The sequence below is a fragment of the Nanorana parkeri genome, unplaced genomic scaffold (assembly GCF_000935625.1).
Source record: "Nanorana parkeri isolate BGI_ZX_2015 unplaced genomic scaffold, ASM93562v1 scaffold499, whole genome shotgun sequence".
Lineage (NCBI taxonomy): Eukaryota > Metazoa > Chordata > Amphibia > Anura > Dicroglossidae > Nanorana > Nanorana parkeri.
The window spans coordinates 890112-915984 of NW_017306767.1; the positions used below are offsets into that span (position 1 = coordinate 890112).

At 46.1% G+C, this 25873-nt stretch overlaps 3 protein-coding genes across 3 annotated transcripts in view; 1 reads left to right on the forward strand and 2 right to left on the reverse strand.

The window, feature by feature from the left end:
- The window catches only part of PSMC6 (proteasome 26S subunit, ATPase 6), a 15635-nt gene extending 14844 nt beyond the window's left edge, over positions 1 to 791 (reverse strand). The window contains exon 1 of the mRNA XM_018561086.1: positions 622 to 791. Within this exon, the coding sequence (XP_018416588.1) occupies positions 622 to 748 (127 nt within the window). The 5' untranslated portion in view covers positions 749 to 791. The remainder of the gene's footprint in view (positions 1 to 621) is intronic.
- A 1551-nt stretch (positions 792 to 2342) lies between these two features.
- LOC108790745 (cholesterol 24-hydroxylase-like) lies at positions 2343 to 23042 on the reverse strand. The gene is made up of 16 exons (XM_018561083.1): positions 22947 to 23042; positions 22185 to 22375; positions 18283 to 18360; positions 17785 to 17866; positions 15183 to 15253; positions 14364 to 14450; positions 12128 to 12266; positions 10967 to 11077; positions 10271 to 10427; positions 8747 to 8809; positions 7768 to 7840; positions 6648 to 6732; positions 6273 to 6383; positions 4689 to 4777; positions 4507 to 4573; positions 2343 to 2489 (listed from the first exon to the last, which is right to left on the reverse strand). The coding sequence occupies exons 1-16, from the start codon at positions 23040 to 23042 to the stop codon at positions 2343 to 2345; spliced, it is 1647 nt and encodes a 548-aa protein (XP_018416585.1).
- Positions 23043 to 23352: 310 nt separating this feature from the next.
- Positions 23353 to 25873, forward strand: part of LOC108790746 (extracellular tyrosine-protein kinase PKDCC-like) — a 12064-nt gene continuing 9543 nt past the window's right edge. The window contains exon 1 of the mRNA XM_018561084.1: positions 23353 to 23898. Coding sequence (XP_018416586.1) covers positions 23377 to 23898 — 522 coding nt within the window. The 5' untranslated portion in view covers positions 23353 to 23376. The remainder of the gene's footprint in view (positions 23899 to 25873) is intronic.

Here is a 25873-nt window from a genome sequence, read left to right on the forward strand (position 1 = left end):
GGGAATCCTCCAGTAGGGGACACTTGCTCCCGTGACAAGAGAATAGCTCCCTCACGTTGGAAACCTATCCCTATTCCTGTATCTACAGAACAAGATGTGACATCACAGATGGCAAAAACTAAAAATCACTTGCTGCAGCTTCTATTGCAGATGGTGAGCAGCTCACAGTGTGCAGTGGAATCAGAGGAAGTCATTTCAGTCCAGGAGAGGAGCCGATACAACCGACTGAAAGGAAGGCCAGGTCAGATTTCACAATTTCAATAAAAAAAACAAATAAAAGGTGTTGGCCTCCGATATACATTAAAGTGGATTAAAATGGGGTTCACTGTCCCCCAGCAATCAGTTCCATTGAATGAAACATGTCACTTGACTAGTAACCAAGAACAATGGCAACCACTGCACTGGTACCAGCTTCATGTGACTAGTTGCTATGGGCAACAGGCTTCCCTACTCAAGCACCTTCTCAGTCACTGCGGGGCTGAGGGGGACACTGGGCTCCTGTGACAGGCGCTGCGGCCTAGTCTTCCCCAAGAGCCGGCATGACACAGCTGATTGTATGCGGGGTGTGAGACGTTCTCCCCGTCACGGGTTTTTCCTCTCCCTCTCCTCCCCGCCACTCACACTCCTTCAGCCGGCCGTCTATCTCTTTGTGTTCCAGCAGCTTCTTCCTGTAATCCTGCAGCGCCTTCTCCCGCGGCTCCGCCATGATGAGTAGCCGCTGCTCATAGGGAATGCCGGGAAGTGCCATGGCCGCCGGGGGAGGAGGACTGCGCGGACAACGAGAAGCCCCGCCCCCCGCGCCGCTGGCAAGACTGTCTTTGTTCGGGCTACCAGCGCGGCCAATGAAGTCATGGCGACCTCTCTAACCGGCGGTGGTACTGCAGCAGTGAGGCTATATAGGGGACCTCCCATCGCGACCAATACACAGCGACCCCTTAAGTTTGGCCGTGGTACTGCAGCTCTGAGCTTTAATATGGCACTTACCAGCACCGCCCAGTAAAGACACAGCGACTCGTCTGGTTGGACGTGGAATTGCAGCTCTTATCTTTTATATAGCATTTTCCAGCACAACAGTAAAGAGAGTGACCCCTCTGGTTGGACGTGATACTGCAGCTCTGTGCTTCTGTATTGAACTTCCCAGCGCCACCAATGAAGCAGCGACCTCTCTTGTTTAGCGTTGGTAATGCAGCTCTTAGCCTTTATTTATTACTTCCCAGCGCGGCCAATAAAGAAACAGCGACCCCTCTGGTCGGAGAAGGTATTGCAGCTCTACCCATCTCGGCCAATGGAGACACAGCGACCCCTCTGTCTAGCGGCAGTACTGCAGCTCTGAGCATTTATGTCGAACTTCCCAGCCATCCAAAATCAATCTGTTCCACTTTTATTAAGCCCATCTCCATTTAATACTTTTTTTTCTTTTCAATAGGGCGAGTAAATGTCAAAACCTGAGGCTGTTTTTTGTTGTTGTCATTGGGGTGAGTTTCCCTCACTTCCTGTCCTAGTATGATACCATACCAATATATGAGAGGGTGCTGGTGTCAATAGACAGGAAGTAACAGAAAGCAAAAAAAACCTAATAGACATTCAAATCCCTCATTGCTCTAATAAATAAATGTGCTTTTGTTGCTGTCTCTGTCCCCATCACTTCTTGTGCCACCTGATATCCACCAGTGGCGTCACTAGAGGGGTGCGGCCTGCACCAGGGTGACATCATTGGAGGGGTGACACCAAAATGAGTTACAGTCATTTTGGTGTCATCCCCTCTGAAAAGTCTGGCACTCGGTCATGGACCCTTACAGGAGAGAGGAAGGGACCCAGCGGCATACCTCCTCCCCTCCTCTCTCTGCCGGCGTCCATCACCAAGATGGCCCCCAGCAGGTATCACCAAGATGGCTGTGCATGCACGGTGACGTCATCGCGCACACGCGCAATGACATCACGGACGGGGGTGTCATCCGGCCTTGGGACGCCCCTGATATCCAGCACAGGAAGTAAAGGTAGATCTCCCCAATGGGGATGCAGATATGTATTAAAAGAGGAGAGGAGCCGGTACAAGTGTGCAAGAGTGAAGGGAAGGCCGGAGTTCAGATGTAACGCTTGTACTCACAGCAGGAACATGTGCTATAAAATATCTTTAATTCTGCATTTATGAAACACGTATATTTGTAAATTAATATCACTAATGACTAGAATGATACAAAGTTACCAAGTATTTGAGGTTGAATAAAGACACAGGTCCATCAAGTTCAACGTGTGTGTGTGTGTAGTGCGTGCGTGTATGTGAGTCCCTGTGTGGTCTTAGTTTTTAGGAGCACCTGAACCCCAGAATAAAATGTTAACAATTATTTATTTGCTCGAGGCCTGAGCCTGCAGATGACGCCATCTTTGGGACGAAGCGTGCCGATGTCTATTATGTCAAAGCTTTGACTCTCCGCCAACTTGAATTCAAACCTCTGGAGTAGTTTTGCCATGACCACCTTGGCTTCCATCTGTGAAATAACAAAGATGAGGTTTGGAATTTAGAAATTAGAAAATGGTAAAAATTGGAATAGAATGGCAGATAGACTCTTTATTCTCATGCAAAGTGGATTCACCATGCTGAGCCTGAAAGTTCAGCTCCAGGCTAAATTTTGATTTCATTATATAGTCCCTTGCTTGGACAACAGCATAAAACGAGAGGAGCTCTGGCTGCAATAGTTACCTTCAATCTGGAGCTGCCTCCTGCAGTACCTCTTCTTGGCCACAAGATGCCCTCAGTCCTCTGGATTTAATAATGTACTGTATGTGCCACCCTCTGGGGAGGGGAACATCACCACAGCCCCCTTCATTCACAATGTTCTAGTGCAGCTAACAACACTGACATCATCACGTGTAACAGACTTACCCGTCCACGGTCCAGCGCTGTGTGGAGGGGACGCGCACGGCCAGCTCGGCTTCAGGCTCCTCCCATTCAGGGCCGTCCAGGACGGCAGCCAGCTCCTCCCATTCAGGGCCGTCCAGGACGGCAGCCAGCTCCTCCCCTTCACGCTCGGCGAGGAGGGATTTAAGGGAGCAGATTTGGCTGTTCAGCGTCTGACCGTTGTGAACGGTGCACGCCGAACATCCCATAGGAGTTACTGCTTCTAGCATCCTGCACCACGAGACCCAACAGTGGACCCCACAACCGCAAGTAGCCAAGCAAACCACATTGTAGTGAGGGGTCTTGCTGCCACAGACGTATTGCTCATACTGGGAGATCTGTGAAGGTTTAATTGTACTGCTGTGCTGGAGGACTTGCTGTACAGGTGGGGAGTGTTGATTCAGCCAAGGTCTGCCTTGACTCTCCTGCTGCTGACTGTTAACCCGCTCTATGCTGGTGACTCCCGAGGGAGCTGTGTCTGTGCCTGTTAGGTTATAACCTGAACCTGGGACTTGATCTGGGAAAAATCTCTATACTCATACGTATTGTCTGAACCTGTGGAAGTGACTTTGTGTTGATCTATGTAGTGATACCTTGCTGTGCTGTGACTGCTAACAGGATGCAGGGGATCTGCAGAACTTAGTTCATCTTAGCTTGTGGAGGATTAACCAGAGATGCATGTTGTACACACCTGCCCTAAACCTACTATACATACCAACACAATAGGTTGCCCAAGTGACGGGGGATGATGTGACTGACTCCAAACCCTCCATTAACCACTGCATGGAGTGTGAAGGAAGGAGTCGTAACTGAGCCCCGCCAATACATTAACTACCTCCGCAGTTGAGTGTCCAGACATAAACACACGGGTCGTTTCATCACGTCAGTGCCAAACGTATCAGGGAGGACTGTTCCCGCTCGGAGAAGGGGCGAAAAGAACCCCCCCAGGATCACATGACTGGACTGAAGACTTTGTGAACAGCGTCTTCATCTTGGCAGCGAATGCGCAGCTCAGTGTATGGTCTCAGCTGTGCATTTGCAGCTCAGTGTGCGGTCTTGGCAGTGCATGGGCAGCTTAGTGTACAGTCTTGACAGCGAATACCCAGCTCAGAGTATGGTCTTGGCAGCACATGTGCAGCAGAGTGTACAGTCTTGGCAGCGCATGCGCAGGTCAGTGTATGGTCTTGGCAGCACATGCGCAGGTCAGTGTATGGTCTTGGCAGCACATGCGCAGCTCAGTGTATGGTCTTGGCAGCACATGCGCAGCTCAGTGTATGGTCTTGGCAGCACATGCGCAGCTCAGTGTATGGTCTTGGCAATGGCAACACATGCCCAGCTCAGTGTATGGTCCTGGCTGTGCATGTGTACGGTCCCGGTAACTCCCATGTGCATGCACTACGTCAAGATGCTGAACCCTGAAGAAGACAGGGAGAAGATGGAGGCATTAAGGACAGAGGGGTACTGACATCACAGCACCATACCATACCACCATAATGTGTTAATAGGCTGTGCATACCAGAACATGTTGGCCAAAAGCTCCTGGGGGCACCAACATTTTTCTTTTGGACAGGTGGTTTAGTTCCCCTTTAAATATTGCCTGTTCTTACCTGAGACAAAGCTTGCCCAATGCATGAACGCGGCCCCAGAGAAAATGGGAGGTATGTGAAGTATGGCCTAGATAGAAGGAAGAACATTAACACCTGATATCTCCAACTCATATGAAACCACACAGAGAAAATACTTGTTGTCGTTTGACGCATACGCACGGATCGACCGCTGGAACTCTTACCTCTTGGCATCAGGACCAAATCTCTCTGGGTCGAATTTCAGTGGATCATTAAAAAATTGCTCCATCCTCCCAAAGGAATAAAAGTTGAACTACAAAGAATACAAGAAAGAATGGTGACGTTGGCTTTCAAGAAGCCTGGACCATAATGGAATTGCATGGAAGCAAGTGACAGCCGAGGCAAAGAAAGAGCATAAAATGTATTCATTTGGCAAAAGTTTCAAATAAACTGAAAATGTAAAGTCCTCTGGAGATGTAAAATGTAACATGTAAAGCTTGCATTGCAACAACCCATAATCCTTCATCTCAATATTGATCCACTGCTCTAATCCAGCCGCAGCTCTCCAGTCCGGGCTAAGTGTGGGTGCTGACCAGGAGCGATTCACGCTCCAAAGGAAATTCTCAGATTAAAGGAGAACTATGGGGTCAGTGTTTTTCCCCATAGTTCTCCTTAGGGTAACGGGAGGACACAAACTAGCGTCCTCCCGTTACCCTAAGCTCAGTATACCGCGAGCTTCAGCTCGCGGTATACTGAGACGCCGGAGCGGATCACGACTTAGATGACGGGATCCGCCCAGCTGCGTGAGTGACAGCTGGCTCTGCCTATCTAGAGGCAGAGCCAGCTGTACCCGCCCCCTCCCCCGTCCGTTCCGCCAGTCAGCGCTGGCAGATCGGAGCGGGGAGAGGGGAATCCAGCCCCTCCTCCTGCCATGGCAGAGAGCCGTGACAGGATCGAGAGGCGAGCGAACCCGGTATGTGTTTGCTCACCTCCCGATCTACTGAGCCGACCTGTGACAGTCTCATTGTCACAGGTCGGCTAGAACTATGAGGTGAGTGAAAAGCACTCACCTCATAGTTCTCCTTTAATGAATTTACAAATAAACCCATGAGGGTGAAACACGTCAGAGGTGAGTGTTTCACAGGTGGGCACAGGAGCATGTTGGCTGCTTATTATTTTTTATTTATTACTGGCATTTATATAGCGCTAACAATTTACAAAGCGCTTTATATTGTCGCACATTCACATCAGTCCCTGCCGTCAAGGAGCTTACAATCTAAAGCCCCTATCAAAGTGCATACATACTGGGCCAATTTAGACAGGAGCCAATTAACCTTACAGCAGGTTTTGGGAGTTTTTAATTGCGTTTTAGCGCTGAAACGCAAATAAAAACGCTGTATGGAAACCACACTGATCAGCGCGGCAAAAAGGGAGAAGTTCGGGCGGAGGGGGGTTCGGACCATTCAGACCCGTGCGGGCGCATGGAGGGTCCCCATAGCAATGTATGGGACCTTTCATGTTGGTGAATAAGAAGTTATTAAAAAAATAGGGTACCTTGTTATGCTCCACAGCTGACAGTTTATAGGGTGGCACTGGCCTATAACATGCATCTAATGAGGATATTGGAGAGAGCCCATCCCAGTCTCTGTGCAGCCCCCTCATCCAATCAGGTGCTTCTTTTCTTTCCAAACCTGTACTAAGATAATTAAATCTGTAATCCGATTGGTTGCTCTATTCAAAATATTCTTCTCAAGCATTTCTACATGCAGTGCCCTGGTCAATGCCTTCAACGGAACATAGCGACTCACCACTAAAGTGACATTAGGAGGAACGCGATGTCCTTCAATGACCATCTCCTGTTCCAGTAAGCGGGAGGTGCCCGGTGCTGAGGGGTATAAACGCAAAGTCTCTTTCAGGACCTGAGAAATGGAGCATAAAAACCATGAAGGGGTTATCACTGCAAGACACACTGGTGAGAGGAAGGAACCACAGCATGCATGTACTCTGATACCTACAGAGGCCAGAGATCTGAACCATATCCCCGTTTAAAGGCACAGGCTGCTGGAAAGATAAATATACAACTGCTTCTATTACAAGCTGGCTTTAACTAAACTCCTATTTCAAAAAACTCCGACAGGTAGGCAGAGAACTAAGATTACAATTTAGAAGAAGTTCATACATACCTGGGACAGGTAATCCAGTTTGCTCAGGTCTTCATATCCAATGTCTATTTTGGATCCGATCACGTCGTCCACCTCGGCCTGAACTCTGCAAGGTAAAAAATTGTTACATGTTTTATAATTATTCCATTTTAAAAAAAGGAAACTCAATGAAAAAATAAACACCTTTAAATCTGTGAATTTGAACTGTCAGTGCAGTTTGGAAATGCTTGTCTTGGATTAATTAATTTTGTTTCCTTTAGAGGAGTGGTGCTTTTTCTGTAGCTTTCATATGTATATAAATCTCTAGTGTATTGGGCATTTCTCCACTGACCACCAGTGTAATGGCAAGTACAATAATGTTCTCCACTGACCCCCACTGTACTCGTACAAATCTCCACTGACAACCAATGTACTGTTGCTTCTCCACTGACCACTACTGTTCTAGTACAATTCTCCACTGACCACCAATGTACTGGTGCAATTGCCAACTGACCACTATTGTACTGGGGCATTTCTCCACTTACCACCACTGTGCTGGTAAAAATCTCCACTGGATTGGAACAAATCCCCAATGACCTCCACTGTACTGGGACAATTCTGGACTTACCACCACTGTGCTGGTACAAATCTCCACTGACCGCCACTGGATTGGAACAAATCCCCAATGACCTCCACTGTACTGGGACAATTCTGGACTTACCACCACTGTGCTGGTACAAATCTCCACTGACCGCCACTGGATTGGAACAAATCCCCAATGACCTCCACTGTACTGGGACAATTCTGGACTTACCACCACTGTGCTGGTACAAATCTCCACTGACCGCCACTGTATTGGAACAAATCCCCAATGACCTCCACTGTACTGGTGCAATTCTCCACTGACTACAGGGGATGTGATAGTACACTTCTTCAATGACTGCCCACCCATGCCACCAATCTTTTTAAATTTGCAGGTCTTAAAAAAATGATCCTCCTCTACATGTAGATTAACGTGAAGAATGCAGACGTGGAGAAAGATTCCTTCCTGAGTGATGGACAAATCCAAAAACAAGAACATTTTAAGTGACATGTTGAAAGGTCTGGTATATATACTATCACCGCATTGTTTGCAGCATCCAAAGGATCCTGGGTGACTTACCTCTCTAATATCTCTGGATGTCGTGCCAGTTCCATCACTGCGAATGATAACTGGTTGGCTGTTGTCTCCTGTCCTAGAGATTAGTAAGCAATCAGTTACCATAAAAGAAGACAACTGGTTCTTATACAAGACCTTTACTATTTCAGTATGGTGGCTTAGGAGTTGATTTATAAAGATATTGCAGGACCATTTGCCCTGCAAATATTTGTGAACAATTTTTCTGAGCCTATACATGCACAAGCGAATGTTGTTTAGTTTTTCCTTTACAATTTTAAATAGGGATACCAAGTACAGTACTCAGTACAAGTACAGATACTTTTTGAGCTCCAAGACTAGAGAAACATTAAATAGTTAGGAGGCAGCTGTCATTTGTATGGAGCATACAGAGCTCCTGGGATTTGTACATCTCTGTTCTAATGTATGATTTTGTTTTTATAAACATATATAAAGGGATGCACCTATACCATTTTTGCGAGTACAAGTACTGATACTTGCCCAAGTACTCACAGATACAAGTACTGATACATTTTTGTTTAGTGTCATGTGACAGTTTTTCTAAAACAATATTGACTAATGATTTTAGGACAGTGGTGGAGAGCCAGAGCTAGGTCCTAGCTGCCACCGCTGCAACCCCCGGTAGTTATCATGAAATTGCCAAGTATCGGCACTGGTATCTGAACTGGTATCGGTGCATCCCTAATTTGAAATAAACTTTGACATTCTGTTTGTACTATTGCATGGCCACTAGATATACACACCAAATGAACATTTACAGATATTCACAGGGCCATTCGCGCTGTGGATTCCTTATCAATCAAACCCTTTGAGCTCTGTGGTGTTATGGTGCTGGGATCTCGGAATCAATTGCCACCATAACCACCGTATGCACCATATTGTATTCTTGCCATGTTCACGTTTCCTGCAGCGGTTCATAAGCATAAGCATAGTGGTTGGTTAGTAAGATAAACCTTTTACTTACCAGCGATGAAGAAGGTGACAAAATTATCCAATAAAATTTCCATATCACATGTTTTCTCAAAAGCTGTGAGGACAAAAACATGTGGGGTTATTGGAGGGATCATGGATCTCTCACACTGTGCTACATTGTTATTCTAATATACTGTATATGCAGGGCCGTATATTTCAGTGTACATTAGACATGTGCACTGCCAAAAAATTCGTTTCGTTTTAAATTGGGATTTGTGTTATTTCGTTTTTCGGGATTCGGGTGTGAAAGTCGATTCGGATTCGGAATTCGGATTTGGACGAAATTCGGTAGCGTTTGCACGAACGTTCGTTTTCTGTTCTTATTCGTTTCTTATTCGTTTCGTTCGTTTGCAGCAAAAGTGACATTTGAGGGGGAAAAAATATTTTTCTCCTTCTCTAATGTCACTTTGCTCCAACGAACGAAACGAATAAGAAACGAATACGAACAGAAAACGAAACGAACGTTCGTGCGAACGCTACCGAATTTCGGAAATGGAAATTCGGATTCGTTTGCATTCGTTATGTCTGTAATTCGGAATTCGGATACATCCGAATGTCCGAATTTACGAAAATTCGTCCGAATTTCGATTCGGAACGACACAAATCGCACATGTCTAGTGTACATTGATCAGAGCCAGAGCAGAGTTAAGGTGCCCATACACCTTACGATTATCGGACGATTTTCGTATGCGATCGACTTTTCGTCCGATAATCGTATGTGTGCATTGCAGTGTCCGACCGACATTACTGTACAATCGTACGACTTTTGACGGTCAAGCATGTTTGAAAACTTTGCTCGATCGTACGATTGTCGTAAGGTTGCTGGCGTTTCCGTCCGTCAAAAGTCGTACGAACTACACTGCGCATGCGCGAACGAAAATACGACAAATCAATTACCGCATTTCGTCCAGGTGCTTTTCGTTAATTACGGCTAAATTAATCTTGCGATCATCGGGGCAGGATGGGGCTGTCGTACGACTATTCGATCATCGGACGAAAAGTTTCGTCCGATAATCGTAAGGTGTATGGGCACCTTTTACACTTTAAACTCTTTCCGCACGGGTGAGATTCTCCCTGTCTATTTGAAGGTGAGCAGGAATAAAGGGGAAAACTTGCAATGGGGTCACTTGTTCCAGTGACACTTGTTTAGGAAGGGAAATATCTCACTTTGGAGAGATTTCCTCTCACTTCCCATTTTCTGTTTACTTCCCAAGTACAGGAAGCAAACGGAAACCTCCTTAATGGAACATAGATGGCACATACTGTATGTAAATAAGCTGATGAGTTTAACCCTTTCTTACTCTATCTAAAATGGGGAAAACAAGTTTTGCCTTTCTATATACTTTAACACTGTTGATGTGCATTGGGATACAAGCGACTATAAATGGGAACACTACACAAGGTTAATCCACAATGTGTTACTGTGCGTTGTTGTAAATTTACAGCGCTCTGAATCACAAATCCATTACCTTGTTTGTTGGCAAAGTGAAGTATGCGTTGCAAACTACTGACTTACATGCGCCTTTGAGGATCTGTGATAAAATGTCCATCGGTATCTCCTCTCCATCCTGCATGGCCTTCTGTCTCTTCTCAATGCACTCCTTGCCGGTCTGGCGGAGGAGCCGAACGCTGTCCCGGACGGACCTGATAAAGCCTCGTTTTCCTGGGCTGTACTGTTTAGAGAATAATTAAACAATCACATAATCTTACTCTATTGGTGAGATCCCGGCGCTAAATCTTCAGGTCTGTACACTTGCTGTGCACATTGTGAGGGATACCCACAATCACTGTGCTGTGTTCCTGGGTCTGTACACCTGCTGTGCTCATTAGCAAAGACTCCCACCATGCCTGTTGGGTGTGTATTGTATTTATTGATGTATTTACATTTCAAGTTATCCTTTAGGTGATCAGGTTCCGTATCTAACTTTACCTTCCATTTACTTCCCGCTATTACCTCAGGGCAGCATTTAGGTCTGCCAACTGACCACCGTGGCACCAATGTATACATTGTGGAGCAGTGGCAAATGTTCTCCTATACCTGCTGGAATTAGGAGGTACATCTTGGGTTTACCAGCAGACAAGAGTGGAAGGTAAGTACACACTGCTTATGCTTCATATAGTAAAAGTGAACCTCTTACGTTCCCCAGCTTGGGCCAAATTACAGATTTTATTTTCAATGGCGCAATCCTAACCGCACACGAAACACACCAACCTCTGCGAGAGGGTTTCGGGTTTCGGCCAAACCTCTCATGACCGTGGAAATGGCTTGAGGGAACGGGGTCTGATCATCATGCAGAGAGTTCAGATCCATTCCAAAAGCGACCTGCAAATAACACGAAATGTCAGCGTTAGGAAAAATCCTAAATATGGACCAAAATGGATTTTTATCATAATGATGTATTTTATGTATTTAGGAATTTCTCCGTAACACAGATTTCTAATCTAAAACAACCATAGGCATGAATAACCTGCTGGACAAGGAATATACTGAGGGGAATTTATCAAAACTGGAGCAGACAAAATCTGGAGCAGTTGTGCATGGCAACCAATCAGCTTCTCTCTCTCATTTTCAGATCTTAAACTAGAACTATGGGGTTAAGGCTTTTCCCCATAATTCTCCTTAGGGTAACGGGAGGACACAAACTAGCGTCCTCCCGTCACCCTAAGCTCAGTATACCGTGAGCTACTGCTCGCGGTATACTGAGACGCCGCAGCGGAAGCGGATCCCGACAATTGTGTCTGGATCCGCCCAGCTGCGTCAGTGACAGCTGGCTCTGCCTATCTAGAAGCAGAGCCAGCTGTACCCGCCCCTCCCCCGTCCGATCCGCCAGTCAACGCTGGCGGATCGGAGGAGGGAGGGGGGAATCCAGCCCCTCCCCTGTCACGGCAGAGAGCCGTGACAGGATCGAGAGGTGAGCCGACATGTGACAGTCTCATTGTCACAGGTCGGCTAGAACTATGAGGTGAGTGAAAAGCACTCCCCTCATAGTTCTCCTTTAACTAAACAAACTGAAGAGAGAAGCTGATTGGTTGCCAGGCACAGCTGCTCCAAATTTTGTCTGCTCCAGTTTTGATAAATTCCCCCCACTGTATACAGCTGACTTTGCTGACTTCTTTGTTAAGACGCAGGTTCCAGATCTGTTATCCGTCATAAAATTAGCATTTTTTTTGCATTGGAGTCAGTAACGTATTGTAACTGCGGATAGTAGATTGCGGGTGCAATGCTCTGACTGCTGCAGACTCTTCCTCCCGTCCCTGTCCGTTCAGAGGTACAGACATTCAGCAACATGCATGGGAGGAAGTGTCAATGGAATACAAGTGTGGTGACGTCACTGCTATTGCATGTCATTGAGGATGAGATGATCCCGGTTACCTTCGCAATGACATCCAGAGTCACTTTATTCATCATTTCATGCATTGCAAATTCTGCTTTCCCATCTGCTTTCCCTGCCAATTGCTCCATCAGCTCTTCTGCTTTTTCATTGAATGTCCCCATCATTCCCGTCAGATACCTGCAAAGAAGAGGACAGCATTGCTACACAGTTACTTATAGACTTTTGATATTTGTATAACTCCTCCCACCAGCCATAATCTGCATAAAGAAGCACAGAGACCCAGTAATAAAATACTGTCGGTAAAGAAAATGGAGCATTTTTATTTTAAAATGTTTTTAGCATGTTGATGAGGGGGGAAAGGAGGAACCAAGGAAGGCAAAATATAAGCAGAACAAACTTCAGGTTCAAATAAAGCTTTGTAAATGACATGTACAATAGTGAACACTGACACCACCACTGACTCCGATCTTCGCCTTTTTGCTGAGCTAGAGACAGTGCTAGAATATTCCGCAGCTGACACTTCTGGGTGTGTTGGATCCAGTGGCGGACCTAAGGAACAAAGGGCCCTGGTGCAAGATTTGTTTTTGGGCCCCCCCCCAAAAAAAAACACAAACACGGCGCTCTCCTCCCGCAGATAGCGTCCGAAATATCGGTGCATCCCTAATATTTACAGCAATGCAGAATGGCACAGGCTATAGAGAACGACACATCCCAGCAATACTTTATACAGAAATGCTATTGTTATATAAAGTACTGTTGAGATTTGTAGTCCTCTATAGAGGGTGCCATTCTGCATTGCTGCAACAGTACTTTATACAACATTAGGCTACAAATAATTATTATTTTAATGATAACCTACCCCTGTAGGTTTAGGTGCTATCCGGCGGCCGGCAAGTCCCACCATCTATGCACAGGGACTGTGCTGGGCCCCCCCAGGCTGAGGCCCCGATGCCGGAGCACCGGCTTCACCGGCGGTAGTTCCGCCAATGGTTGGATCCCTCTGCCTTTACAATACCTGCTATAGGTACTCTCATTGGCTCCTATGTCACTCATATATCCCTGCAGCTGTGACTTAGGTAGCGGCTGGTGGGGGTAAAGCCACAGTGTGCAGTGATGAGACTCTGACATCCAGCACACCCCACAGTATTGGATGGAGGTCAGGTGGGAGACATGGACCCCTAATGAGATGAGTATAATACTTCTTCTATTGCAGGGACCAGCCATTTGAATTTATTTTAGGGAACTGAAAGGGTTTCTTTAAAGCTGATCCCCGACCACAAGAACTCTCATTAATATATATTTCTCAGTAGCCACAAAGAATATAAATTTCCCTTTGTGGGCACCAAATGCATCTACAAACCGAAATATTATCTCATAAAGGTATCCATGATATCATTATGGGACTGCATATAGCCTTATCAGAAAACTACAGGAGGGGCCGGAGACAAGACCAGTCACCCAGCACAAGGAGAGAGAGAAGCAGTGAGTGATCTTTATTACAGGAGGGGGCATAGACAAGACCAGTCACCCTGCACAAGGACAGAGAGCAGCAGTGATCGGTCTTTATTACAGGAGGGGGAGGAGACGAGACCAGTCACCCTGCACAAGGAGAGGGCAGCAGTGAGCGGTCTTTATGAAAGGAGGGGGCAGAGACAAGACCAGTCACCCTACACAAGGACAGAGAGCAGCAGTGACTAGGGTTGCCACCTGTCCAGGATTCACCCGGACAGTTCGGGTTTTGAATGCTGTGTCCGGGTTTCATGGCAACTGAAACCCGGACACAAGATGTCAGGCAGACAGGGGCAACCAAAAATTAAGATAGGGGCTATTGGCCCCCCACTGAAAATAGTCTCAACTGTGATATTTATATATGAATGGGTGGTACCTTTTACATATGACTAAGCCGCTACACATTCCCCCCATAAAAATATGTCCGCATGTGGTTATAGTGTTCGGGTTTCACTTGAAGAAAAGGTGGCAACCCTAGCAGTGACTGATCTTTATTAGAGGAGGGGGCAGAGACAAGACCAGTCACCATGCACAAAGAGAGAGCAGTGACCAGTCTTTATTAGAGGAGGGGGCAGAGACAAGACCAGTCACCCTACACCAGGAGAGAGGGCAGCAGTGACCGGTCTTTATTAACGGAAGCTGCAAAGTGCAGGAGTTGTCTCACGCTGGATTTCTCCACAAGGCAATACACATAGGAAACTGAAATTAAATTAGGAATGCACATGGTTCAATAATCAATAAGCCCGGATTTCAGCTTTTACTTACGTCCTGCTAAAGGCGGGATCCATCACCCTTCTCTGTTTGTGCCAATGTTCATAATCACGATCTGTCACCAGGCCGGCCCCCAAAAACCTGCAAGACGTATCAACAAACATTGGAGGCTGAATCACTGAGGAACCGGCTTCTGTAGTGTTTCTCAAAGTGTGAGACGCCATCATGTCAACCGAGGCAAAGTCACAGACTGCGGCTCAATCAGGCCTGCCTAATGATAAATGGTGGAACTTCTCAAATCATACTGCTGACCTGTCAGGAATGTATTCATGCAAATTTGTAAAATTACTGATGGGTCCACTTTAAAGAACTTCCCACTCAAATTGTAGTTCCCCAAAAAAAACAGAATATTGTTCCCCCCCACCCCCCCCCCCCCCCACACACACACACACTCCCTATAGCAATATCACATGAGATTTTGGGGAGGAAGTGGGGGCAAGTACCCTTTTCTGCAGGTACTCCCTCCCACTTGCTCCTCTAGGCAAGGATAATGTTGCCATTGGCTCCAGTGGTGTCCCTAGACTTCGCCACCTAAGGCTGGTGAGCGGTGGCGATGGTGGAGCATGTAGAAGCAGGGTAGGATCAGAATGAAAGCCAATCCACTGGCTCACCTACTCCACCTAAATGCCCATCCTCAAACCTCTGATGACCAAGTCTTGGCTTTTGGTCAGGAGAACAGTGCTGGCCTCCCCTATCTTAGACTAGGTGGTAACAGATATAATGTATACCAAAGACGTATTTCAACAAACAGAAGAAACATTTCCATTAGGAGAGGATTAGAGGATCTTTGTACATTGGAGAACCAGTACTGACCTTTCACCAAAAAGATAGAATGCTTTCTTGTAGACCAAGTCCTTTGTGGATTTGGGAGACATCAGGATTTCCTGAAATGTATAAAGAGAAATGTTTTTACTGAACTGAAAATCCCTGAATTGTACAAATGTCACAAATCGGCTGGCATTATTTTCTTTTTTCCTAGGTTCCTAGATGCCCTTCTACTGTATATGTTCCACCATCAGTATATTATAAGATTCAGGTCATTTGGAAAGCCCCACCAAAGTCTTTCACTGTCAGGAAACCAGGGGTGTCACCTCTCCTCGGGGTCGACGGGTACGGTGCAGGGCACGGGCGCTCCTTCAGCCTGGCAGAACTCCTGGCGCCAGGACGCACTTTCCATCTCTCTCACCCTGCCATTGGCTCCTGGGCAGGGAAGCCTCCTGGTTGCCTCAGTAACCAGGGGGTGATCTTACTAGGGTCGCCACCTTTTCTTCAAGCAATACCCGAACACACTCGAGCGACGCGCGGAAATTTTTTGGGGAGAACGAGTCCTTGCTTATGTAAATAGCGCCCCCATTCATATGTAAATATCACAGTTGAGACTATTTTCGGTGGGGGGGCCAGTAATCCCTATGTTCATTTTGGTTGCCCCTGTCTGCCTGACATCATGTGTCCGGGTTTCTGCTGCCATGAAACCCGGACACAGCATTCAAAACCCGGACTGTCCGGGTGAATCCTGGACAGGTGGCAACCCTAACTCCCACTGGCTACAAAATCCTGGTCAGAGCCCTGGCTTGTTGCTGAGTTATTCCACCTCTATGGTGTGATCGCCTAGCCCCTTGTTTGTTCCTGCTGCTGTTTCCTGAACCCTCACTCGAACTTCCTAGTTACCGAACCCTTGGCCTGTCTACCGCTCCTGAACCTTTGCTGCCTGCCTTGACCCGGACTGGGCCTGACTACCCCTTTGGATTTGCCCTCTTGTACCCTGCACTTGGATCTTTCGATCCGCTTCCTGCCAGCGGGTTCCTACCCCCGCTGCGAGTCCACGGCACTGCCTGACACGCACAGAGATGGACTGCCACGTATGAATTTCCAGCTGACAATTGTTGTTCTTCTCTTCAGTATTGGCTCACTGAATGCCCCAACTGGCTCAGCTGATATCAATGTGCATATTTTTATCCAAGTTTCCAAAAAAGAAATTTGGCATTTGCAGAATCTCATCATCATCTCACGTCTATGGCAACTCCAGAGGAACTCTTTCAACTTTTATTTTTATATCTGTCTTATCCCCATTTGGAAAGCAGAAATCACCAGCACTCAGCAAATATGATTGATGTCCATTCAATCGGACCAATCGTCAATTGTCATGTACAAAATAGCGACGTTTCGGGACCGCACAGGATCCTTTCATCAGGGCGACAATGTAAGGGATCCTGTGTGGTCCCGAAACGTCGCTATAAACGTGCTGGTGATTTCTGCTTTCCACTGATTGTTGCACGGTGCCATCCGTGATTGTCACAGCGAGCACCACTACAAGTACTTGGGCCGGGAGCGCTGTGAGGAGTGCAGAGGGACTTACTATTTTCTACGTTATCCCCATTTGGGACATTTCTCTCCTCCCTCCCTCTGCCTGGCTGCCACTGCTGACCACTTTGTAAGAATGTCATGGTTGTCTCCAGCTTCAATACTTTCTGGTGCAAACAAGTTAGAAAGCCAGAGTGGAACCAGAACTTCTTTATATGCGCACTTGTTCCAGGTCAGTGATGCAAAGTATTGATGTCATCGGATCAGTATGCCAACCAGGCAGCCTCTAGACTCTAGGAAGGTAACGTTTTCACCCCAGCTGCGGTGAAACTACAGATCCCAATATGACGTAGGATTTGAAGTTTCACCATAGACAAGACATCCCTTCGGAAGCCATGTCTGTGGCTGTCAGAGTCTTGCAATGCCTTATAGGATTTGTAGTTCCACTACAGCTTGAGTGGCAAGGTTGCCTACCCCTGCTTTATAGCCTCTCATTACTGGTGTATCTTAAAGGCTAAGTTTAGTCTTCTCAGCATGTTTTATGTTACATTCATAATCAGGGTGTAGAAACATGGTCACATCCCGAAAAACCCCCCAAGCTCAACCCCCTCCCCCCATTACCTGAATTGCGGGTTCACCTCCCTGCAATCTTTTGAATTCAACATGCCTGTGCATGACTTTGCCCTGACAGCTTTATCATCCATTCACAGACCCTTTGACAGGAATAGAGGGAATACAACTCCCATCTACCTTTGCGGCAGAGGGACATGTTCTCAATGGAGTACAAGTAAGATGAAGTCACCCCACTTTAGTCCACTGACACTTCCTTCGCCCTCGGGTACTGAAAGTCTGTACCTCAGTTTTGGCAAGTGCTGGGCGGAATAGTCTGCAGGAACCACAGCAAAGGTTGCAATCCTTTATCTCTAATGAAGAAATATAATAAATGAACATTTTTGTAATTTTATGGATGGGTGTGCATCCATTTATTGCTTCTTTGTTTTAAAAGCTGGACTTTGCCTTTAGACCTTTCTCTACAGATAATTTACCTATTAGTTGCCACCACACACATTGCATTGTATGTTCCAGCTCTCCGGTATAGTATAAGGAAAATTACCTTAACAGCGTTGGGACTGGTCACTAATATCATAACCCTATGTAAAGCATAGACACGAAAAACTGGGCCGTTGGTCTGTGACCTAAAAAAACAAAAAAATACAAAGTCAAAAAGGCTGCCTGTGAATATCATGTCATTATGTAATCTGTACTTCATGAAGGATGGAACGCATTTCATATAATGATAAGTGTTTATTGGTGTCCATTGAAAAGGAAGTCAGCTGAGTATTAATTGCTCCTAAACTGGTCCTATAACATAACCCCCAATGTGATGTCAGAAACAGTCATATGCAAGTGGGACATTTATATAAAGTTAGGATCTGTTTGTATGAACTCTGTCTCTTCAGGATGTCATAGCTCAGCAGGTCAGAAGCAGGGAAAAAAATGAATGTTAGGGGTGGACACATGGGGGGTCTATTCAGGGCCAGATTTACTCTCTCTGCTGTTACACCGATCGATTTTCATCATTCGGCTGTAACAGGAAGCGTAACAAACTTACCACCGAAGAAAAAGCTCATGCACTAGGCTGTCTTCCTTCATAGCTTTCATCAGTGTGGGTATATTACCCAGAAGAAAGCTGAAAATATAAAAGTACGATATTTATCCGACATAACATATTTTATGTAATAAAAATGTAAATAAATGCATTTATAGATCAATGTAGTAAAATTAAAGTGCAACTGAACCCGAAACATTTTTTTGGGGGGATGGGGGGGGATGGATAGAGTGGAGGGGCATTATTATTATTACATAGTATTTATATAGCGCCAACAGTTTGCGCAGCGCTTTACAATATAAGGAAGACATAACAGTTACAATACAATTCAAGACAAGATGGTAAGGAGGGCCCTGCCCCTGAGGAGCTCCCAAATGCCATCTGGAAATTCGGATCCTGAATGCCATTCGGGTCTGGGAGCCTCAGCTTTAGTATTATATGTATTTACTGTGTATGGCTCTCATGTTGCCGTAACGAAAATTCGTGTTTAGACCCATTCGGATGTCATTGACCTTATATGGCCACATTACTATATTTGGTCAATGACACCGACCTACAGTAATATTCCCATGTGGCCATCTCATGTCAATGATATCAGCACAAGCATCTGTATATGTATTTGTATATGTGCACCTGTGGGTTGGGGAATGCCCCAGCCCACAGCTGATTGGGTGGGTAGCTCGTGGCACTTCCGTGTTTTGAAGGAGGCCAGATTCAGACTGGGTTTGGCTGAGCTTATCCCTAATCTGAAATATTATGTCCCAGGCATTTTTTTACAAATCAATAAGATCGTGCAATATACACCGCATATAACAAATATAATTTGTGTTAGGAGTCCATTTCCCATGACACATGATTATGAATGACAAGGACCTGAGGTGTGCCATGGTATGGGTGGACAGTAATACCAATAAGGGGGCATACTCCGAGAGAGTGAAAGAGTGAAGTGAAGTCCCAACTGTGGAACCCAAGGGACGGGTGGGAGGGATGCTCGGAAGACCTCCCTTCCCAAGCACTCCCAAGAGGTAAGGAGGCGCAGACTCCTCCCGCAAATTCATGCTATATTAGCCTTCCAACATATAAATGGTTCATAGGAGCTGTCCTACAGGTCATAAATATACATTCTCAATGGCTCATTAACCTCTTCATGACCCCAATACAACCTTGTCAGCACCGATGTAAAATGCTCATTGATGTGCATGGAGAACTTGGATTGTACAATTGTGCGTCTTCCTTGTTCTCAGAGCCGCTGTCAAGCAGACAAATTGGTTACAGAATTATTATCCAGTTAACTGATGCATATTGAGGGCCGGTGCACATCTAGGCGATTTATGGTGCGGTTTGAGTCGTGCGAAATCGCGCAAAACACAGATTTGCATGGAAGTCAATGGAGGCTGCTCACACCTTTGCGGGAGCTATTTTTGGCCAGTTGTCGCACGGTTTGGGTCCCATACACATCTCTGCATTGAAAAACGTGCGACAATCGCGCAGTTTACAATGAAAAGTTGCACAATCGAAAACGTGAGAAAACAGCTCGCCATCTGAATCGCCTAGGTGTGAGCCTAGCCTGAAGCTCCTAAACTTGGTCTGGGCAATTAGGCTTCTAAAAAATCGGGTCATAAAAGGGTTAATCCGGGTTTATAGCGTCTTATGACTGGTGTTTCCCAACAACATCCGCTTATAGCCTTTTATCAGGTTGTGATTATGTAATAGTGGCAAATAGCTGATCACATTTAATAAAGGGGGCCTGTGTTAAATATACCTGACCTCCTTTCTGTAATACATTAAAAAAAAATTTAAAATACAGATTCTGCAGAAAGATCCACGTTGACTTCTCATAGTGTCGGTCACATGTGCTTCAGATCATTACAAATGGTGAATGGCGCAGGGACCCTGAAGAATTATGATATATTTATTTTGTATTGTTATCATCCAATGATATGATGATGGTGGTGTAACTAGAGAGAATCTGAATATTGAGCTGGACGCTTCCACGCACTGAAGGATTTCTACAATTATTTTGGGTTGTGATGAGGATGAACGGGTCTAAAATTAAAGGCCCACACTGTAAAATTCAAGTCCAGATGGTAGAGCCAGGTGTTGTGCAAACCCACACACTGCAATAACACCCAACTGTACATTGATTTTAGCGTCTGCATACTTTGGTTCATTGTCTCATTCCCCTCGATCCCCGATGAAGGGGGAGTCATGCAAATCCTTTAAAGAAACCCTATAGAGAGTAAAATATGGTGGCTGTCTGTACCCCACTGACCCATTGTGATCGGGGCAAGCAGTAAGGGAAGATGGAGGGAAGTAACTTCTGTGCAATACTTGCACATTTCCCCATGTTTTATCCCTTTAAAGACTGGGCCCACAGACATTACAGTCTAAAATTATGAATAAAATGCATGACCCTTCTTTTTTTAACAGCATGCCTCAGCACAGGTTATATGCCTTGTGGTGCCATGCAGTGCATTGTGCTATACTGTACATTGCATTGGGGTGGTATTCACAATGAATGGCAATGTACTACACATAGAACAGGTGCATTGCCATGCCTCGTGGCAGCACGCATTACCACAGTGCACAAGTGCATGCATTGGGGCTGAACTGAAGTATGAAGTGCTTCCACTGGGGCTAATATGAGGTCTAAAGTGTATACACTGGGGCTGATCTGAGGTATGATGTGCATGCATTGGGGCTGGTCTGAGGTTTGAAGCGCATGCATTGGGGCTGGACTGAAGTATGAAGTGCTTGCACTGGGGCTAATATGAGATCTAAAGTGTATACACTGGGGCTGATCTGAGGTTTGAAGTGCATGCATTGCAGGTGATCTGATCAGTTAATCAGTTTTTGCACTCATAGTTGTACTGTTAATGGCATTTAAGACAATGACATAATAATTGAGTTTAATTTGTCATTAGCAGTACAACTATGAATGCGAAAATTAGAAACAACCTAAGACTACAATGAGCTATTGTTGTGCTAATGCTTGGTGAACATGATGTAGAAAAGTTTGCTGACTGCGTTCCTAAACCTTTCCAGAGTCAACACAAATTTATAAAACGTGTTTGCAGGTAATTAACTTTAAAACTTTAAATCTAAACACAAAAACAAAAATGTATTATATTGCAGCTCACTAGTCCTGGGATGTGGCGGCTGCATTAGTTTTCATATCTCAGGCTAACAATTTTAGCAAGAACAGGAAGTGCCCATTTATATAGTCAGAAATGCCACTTCCTGTGAACTGAAAAGAAACTAAAAGTCCCATCAATCCACCATGCAATGAAATCGACCAAATGCAGACATGTTTGGAGTCCAGCCTGGGTGACAACCATGGATCCCTCTATACATAAAGTGGAGTGAGTGAACGTAGGCACCCTGGAACACTAAAGCCCGTGACACACAGCACGCAAAGTAGGGTTGCCACCTGTCCAGGATTCACCCGGACAGTTCGGGTTTTGAATGCCGTGTTCGGGTTCCATGGCAGCAGAAACACGGACACAAGATGTCAGGCAAACAGGGGCAACCAAAATTAAGATAGGGGCTACTGGCCTCCCACTGTATTTACATATGAATAAGCTACAACTAATTCTCTCCCAAAAATGTCCGCGCATCGCTAGAGTGTTCGGGTTCCGCTTGAAGAAAAGGTGGCAACCCTAACGCAAAGCCGTGCAGAGCAAAGCTGTCAGGCACGAAGCTTTGCGTGCAGTGTGTGAGCTGAGTGCAGGCAGATGATTGACTGCACCTTCAGCCAATCGGCTCGTGCGTAACAACCGGCCAGAGGTCGCATCCTGACGCGCGGGTTTATACGTGCGAGCCGATTGGCTGAAGGTTACATTTTTCCTCTCGGCACGGTCAGCTATGCGAGCTCTCGCAAGCTGACGTGCCGGGGAGAAAATTACATGACACACTGCATGCGAAGGCAGCGCGACACCGCTCCGCGCTGCTTCGCATGCAGTGTGTTACAGCCTTCAGAGGTTGATGTATAAAGCTTTCGTCCAACATATAGCTGGGCGAACGCCCTTTGCATGGCATTCCTGTCACTAGATGGAGCCAAAGGTGCATAGGAATTTCCTGTGTTCTTCAGCTCCACCTAGGGGTGGTAATGCCATGCAAACGGTATTCGCCTAGCTTTACGCTGAGCAGAACGTTTATACATTAGTCCCAAAAGTGTGTTATTCACAGGATTACCGGGTGAAAAGGACCTAAGATATCTCTCAGGATCAACAGGTACTTTTCTGAGCTTGCAGAAAATGTACCCAGACTGAAAACATAAAACAAATGCAGCCACCACATGTAAGGATGGATCAGCTGCATTTTTTTTACTGACATTTTTTGGCTTGCGTACATTTTGCAACCAATTTATCAAGAGAAGCATGCATATCAGTGGCGTCACAAGGGGAGTGCAGGGGGTGCGGCCCGCACCCGGGTGACACCATTGCAGGGGTGACACCAAAATGACTGACAGTCATTTTGGTGTCACCCCCTCTAAAAAGTCGGGCACTTGGCCATGGACTGAGAGCCCGACAGTGTCAGGAGAGAGGAGGGGACCCGGCGGCATACCTCATCCCACCGGGTGAACATCCCCTCCTCTCTCTGCCGGCGTCCATCATTATGCGCAATGACATCACACGCAGCGCAATAATGACACGGCAGGATGTCACCTGGTCTGGAGACCAGGTGACACCTGGCCTCGGGACGCCCCTGATGCATATTGCCAACTTTGCCAGCATTCTGAATTTTTTCACATAGGTCTCCATGTTTACTCTGATGCTTTACATTTGTATCATTTTAAAGTGTATTTAAACCCAAACCCAAAAATTTAATTCATTTGACAGTCATTGATAAATATGCCCCATGTGGTATAACCGCCGCATCAACACATTGTCCACTGGGTGGCAGCAGAGAGCCAACTATGTCAATCGGAGCAGCCTGACCCCCAGGTAAGCATTGCCTGCTTCAATAGACACTCCTCAGTGGGTGTCCCTGAGCCCATCAACCCTCCCCATTAGGCAAACAGGACCAGGCATTCCTCTCCTAATTAACTCATTTACAGTAAAGGGACAGAGGTGAGAAGCTGGTCACAGCAGCACCATGAAAGGACACATTATTTTCTTTGGAGCGGCTCTTATATTTATTAGCATCCTTGTAAAACTTTCCCCCCAAGGACAAGATTCTTATAATGACAAGTACATGTCACTGCTGGGGTCCCCGCGCAGCCCCGACCTGCGCAGACAAATCGTGGAAAGGCACAGGGACCTAATGTTCTTCTATAGAACCTTACTGGGCTCAGGAAACACAGGTCCGGAGGATGAGGCGCCGAGGATTCTGGGAGCGGAGGTAGACCTGGCGTTCCGTGGGATGCTAACGTGCCAAGACCTCTCTTATTTGTCACGAATCGATTATATCGGGTCTGGCTTTACCAAACTGGTCCTGAGGGGGACTTTATTAAACGGCAAAGGCATCGCCGTCAAGACGGTCCACGGCGAAGGGAACGACGTGAGGAGCTGCGTGCAGGCGCACGGCGACAGCGTCGGCTGTCACCGACTGGCCACCTACAAACTGCAGAAGGAGATTGCGCTGATGCAGATTCTGCGTCACCCCGGCATCATCCAGGTACAGCGTCCTGATAAATATTCTAGGTGTATGTTACATATGAATGATTTCTATAGAGCTTAAAAGGTCAAACATCGAAAAGTCCATTGCAGAAATGATTTCTAAATGTAATTGCGTTGTTGTTTTTTTAAATCTGCGTGCGGTCTAAGAATTTTCTGGTGATCTAAGATGTATGATCTAATGCTGGTCATAACCTATACAATCTGATTGTACGATCTCCATTAGAACTACCATCCACTATGTAATGCTAAAACCTGCCTGGTTTTATACCAATTGAATGGAGTGTTTAGGTTTGTCCTCATATTACAGAGTCTTGGTAAATCTAAAAGAGATTGTATAGAGATTATGCAATCACATTGTATAATGGACGGCCAATCTAGATCAGTTCTAATGCTGGGCACACACCTTACAACCATCGCAAGACTTTTGTCTTGCGATGGTTGTAAGGTAATTAAAAAAAACGTACGATCTGCCTATCTTGGACAGGCAGATCGTACTTGCGATGATCGTAAGACGCGCCCCCCTGAGGGGCGGGCTGCTGATGACCGCAATGCCGAACGGGCAGTGTGCGCTTGCGCACACCGGCCCGTCCCGCTTTTATCTACACATGCTACACATCCGCCGAAAATCTATGATTTTCGGCGGGTTTTCGAACATGTTCGGAAGATAAAAGTCGTGCGACCGACCGTACAGTAGCAGAGGTCGCACGGCTTCCACACACCTTACGATAATCTTACGATCGCGGGATTTCCCGCGATTATCGGACGATTATCGCAAGGTGTGTGAACACCTTAAGACCATTGAAAGATCTTTGTGAAATCACATCTTCCTATAAACATGTGTGACCTGCATAAGTGGATACAAATTGATTGGACTGTTTAGGTTTGTCCTCGTAGTACCGAGTCTTGGTAAATCTAAAGGAGAGTGTATAGGGTTTGTACAATCACATTGTATAATGTATGGCCAATTTAGATCAGTTCTAAAGGTGCCCATACACTTTACAACCCTCGCAAGACTTTTGTCTTGCGAGGGTTGTAAAGTAATTTAAAAAACGTACGATCTGCCCATCTTGGATAGGCAGATCGTACATGCGATCATCGCAAGCCCGCCCCGCGGAGGGGCGGGCTTCTGATGACCGCAATGCTGAACGGGCAGTGTGCGCATGTGCACACCGGCCCGTTCGGCTTTTGCCTCCCGAGCATGCCACAAACCAGCCGAAAATCCTACGCTTTTCGTCAGGTTTCCAAACATGCTCGTTAGACAAAAGACGTGCGACCGTACAGTAGAAACGGTCGCACGCCTTCCATACACTTTGCGATTATCGTAGGATCGCGGGATTTCCCACGATTATCGTACGATTATCGCACAGTGTATGGGCACCTTAAAGGAGATTGTGTAGGGATTGTACAATCACATTGTATAATGTACAGCCCAATTTAGATCAATTCTAAGACCATTGAAAGATATTTCTAAAATCACGTCTTCCTATGAATATGTGCGACCTGCCTAAGTGGATACGAATTGAATGGAGTGTTTAGGTTTGTCCTCATATTACGGAGTCTTGGTAAATCTAAAGGAGATTGTATAGGGATTGTACAATCCCATTGTATAATATACGGCCCAATTTCAGACAGATCTAAGACCATAACATCTTCCTATAAATGTGCGATTTGTTTCTTCCAGAAGTGGATGGTTATGCACACAATCCCCTGACATCCTCGGAAGGAAACAATAGCGATCGTCTGATTGTTCTTTCCAGATCAGTCGATCACTGGGGACCTGCAAAGAAAAACAAAAAAACGGCTGTACATGTTTATGGAAAAACATATGGCTAGGCTAAAAAAGCTCATAGACGTTAGACAAATGTTGGCCTCAGTTGTGCTTTAAAGAGGAACTCCAGGATGTTTAAACGTTAACCCTTGCAGAAGTGCGTGCTACCCCCCTCCCCCCCCAGGGGGCCACCCCCATAACCCCA

Excerpts from the sequence above, each read along its gene's own strand:
- LOC108790745 (XM_018561083.1), bottom strand. The coding sequence starts at position 23,042 with ATGGAGACCTATGTGAAAAAATTCAGAATGCTGGCAAAGTTGGCAATA. Across the intron at positions 18,361-22,184 it reads CTTCGCATGCAGTGTGTCAT|CTTTCTTCTGGGTAATATAC; the intron begins GTAATTTTCTCC and ends TTATATTTTCAG. Across the intron at positions 11,078-12,127 it reads CTCTGGATGTCATTGCGAAG|GTCGCTTTTGGAATGGATCT; the intron begins GTAACCGGGATC and ends TGTTATTTGCAG.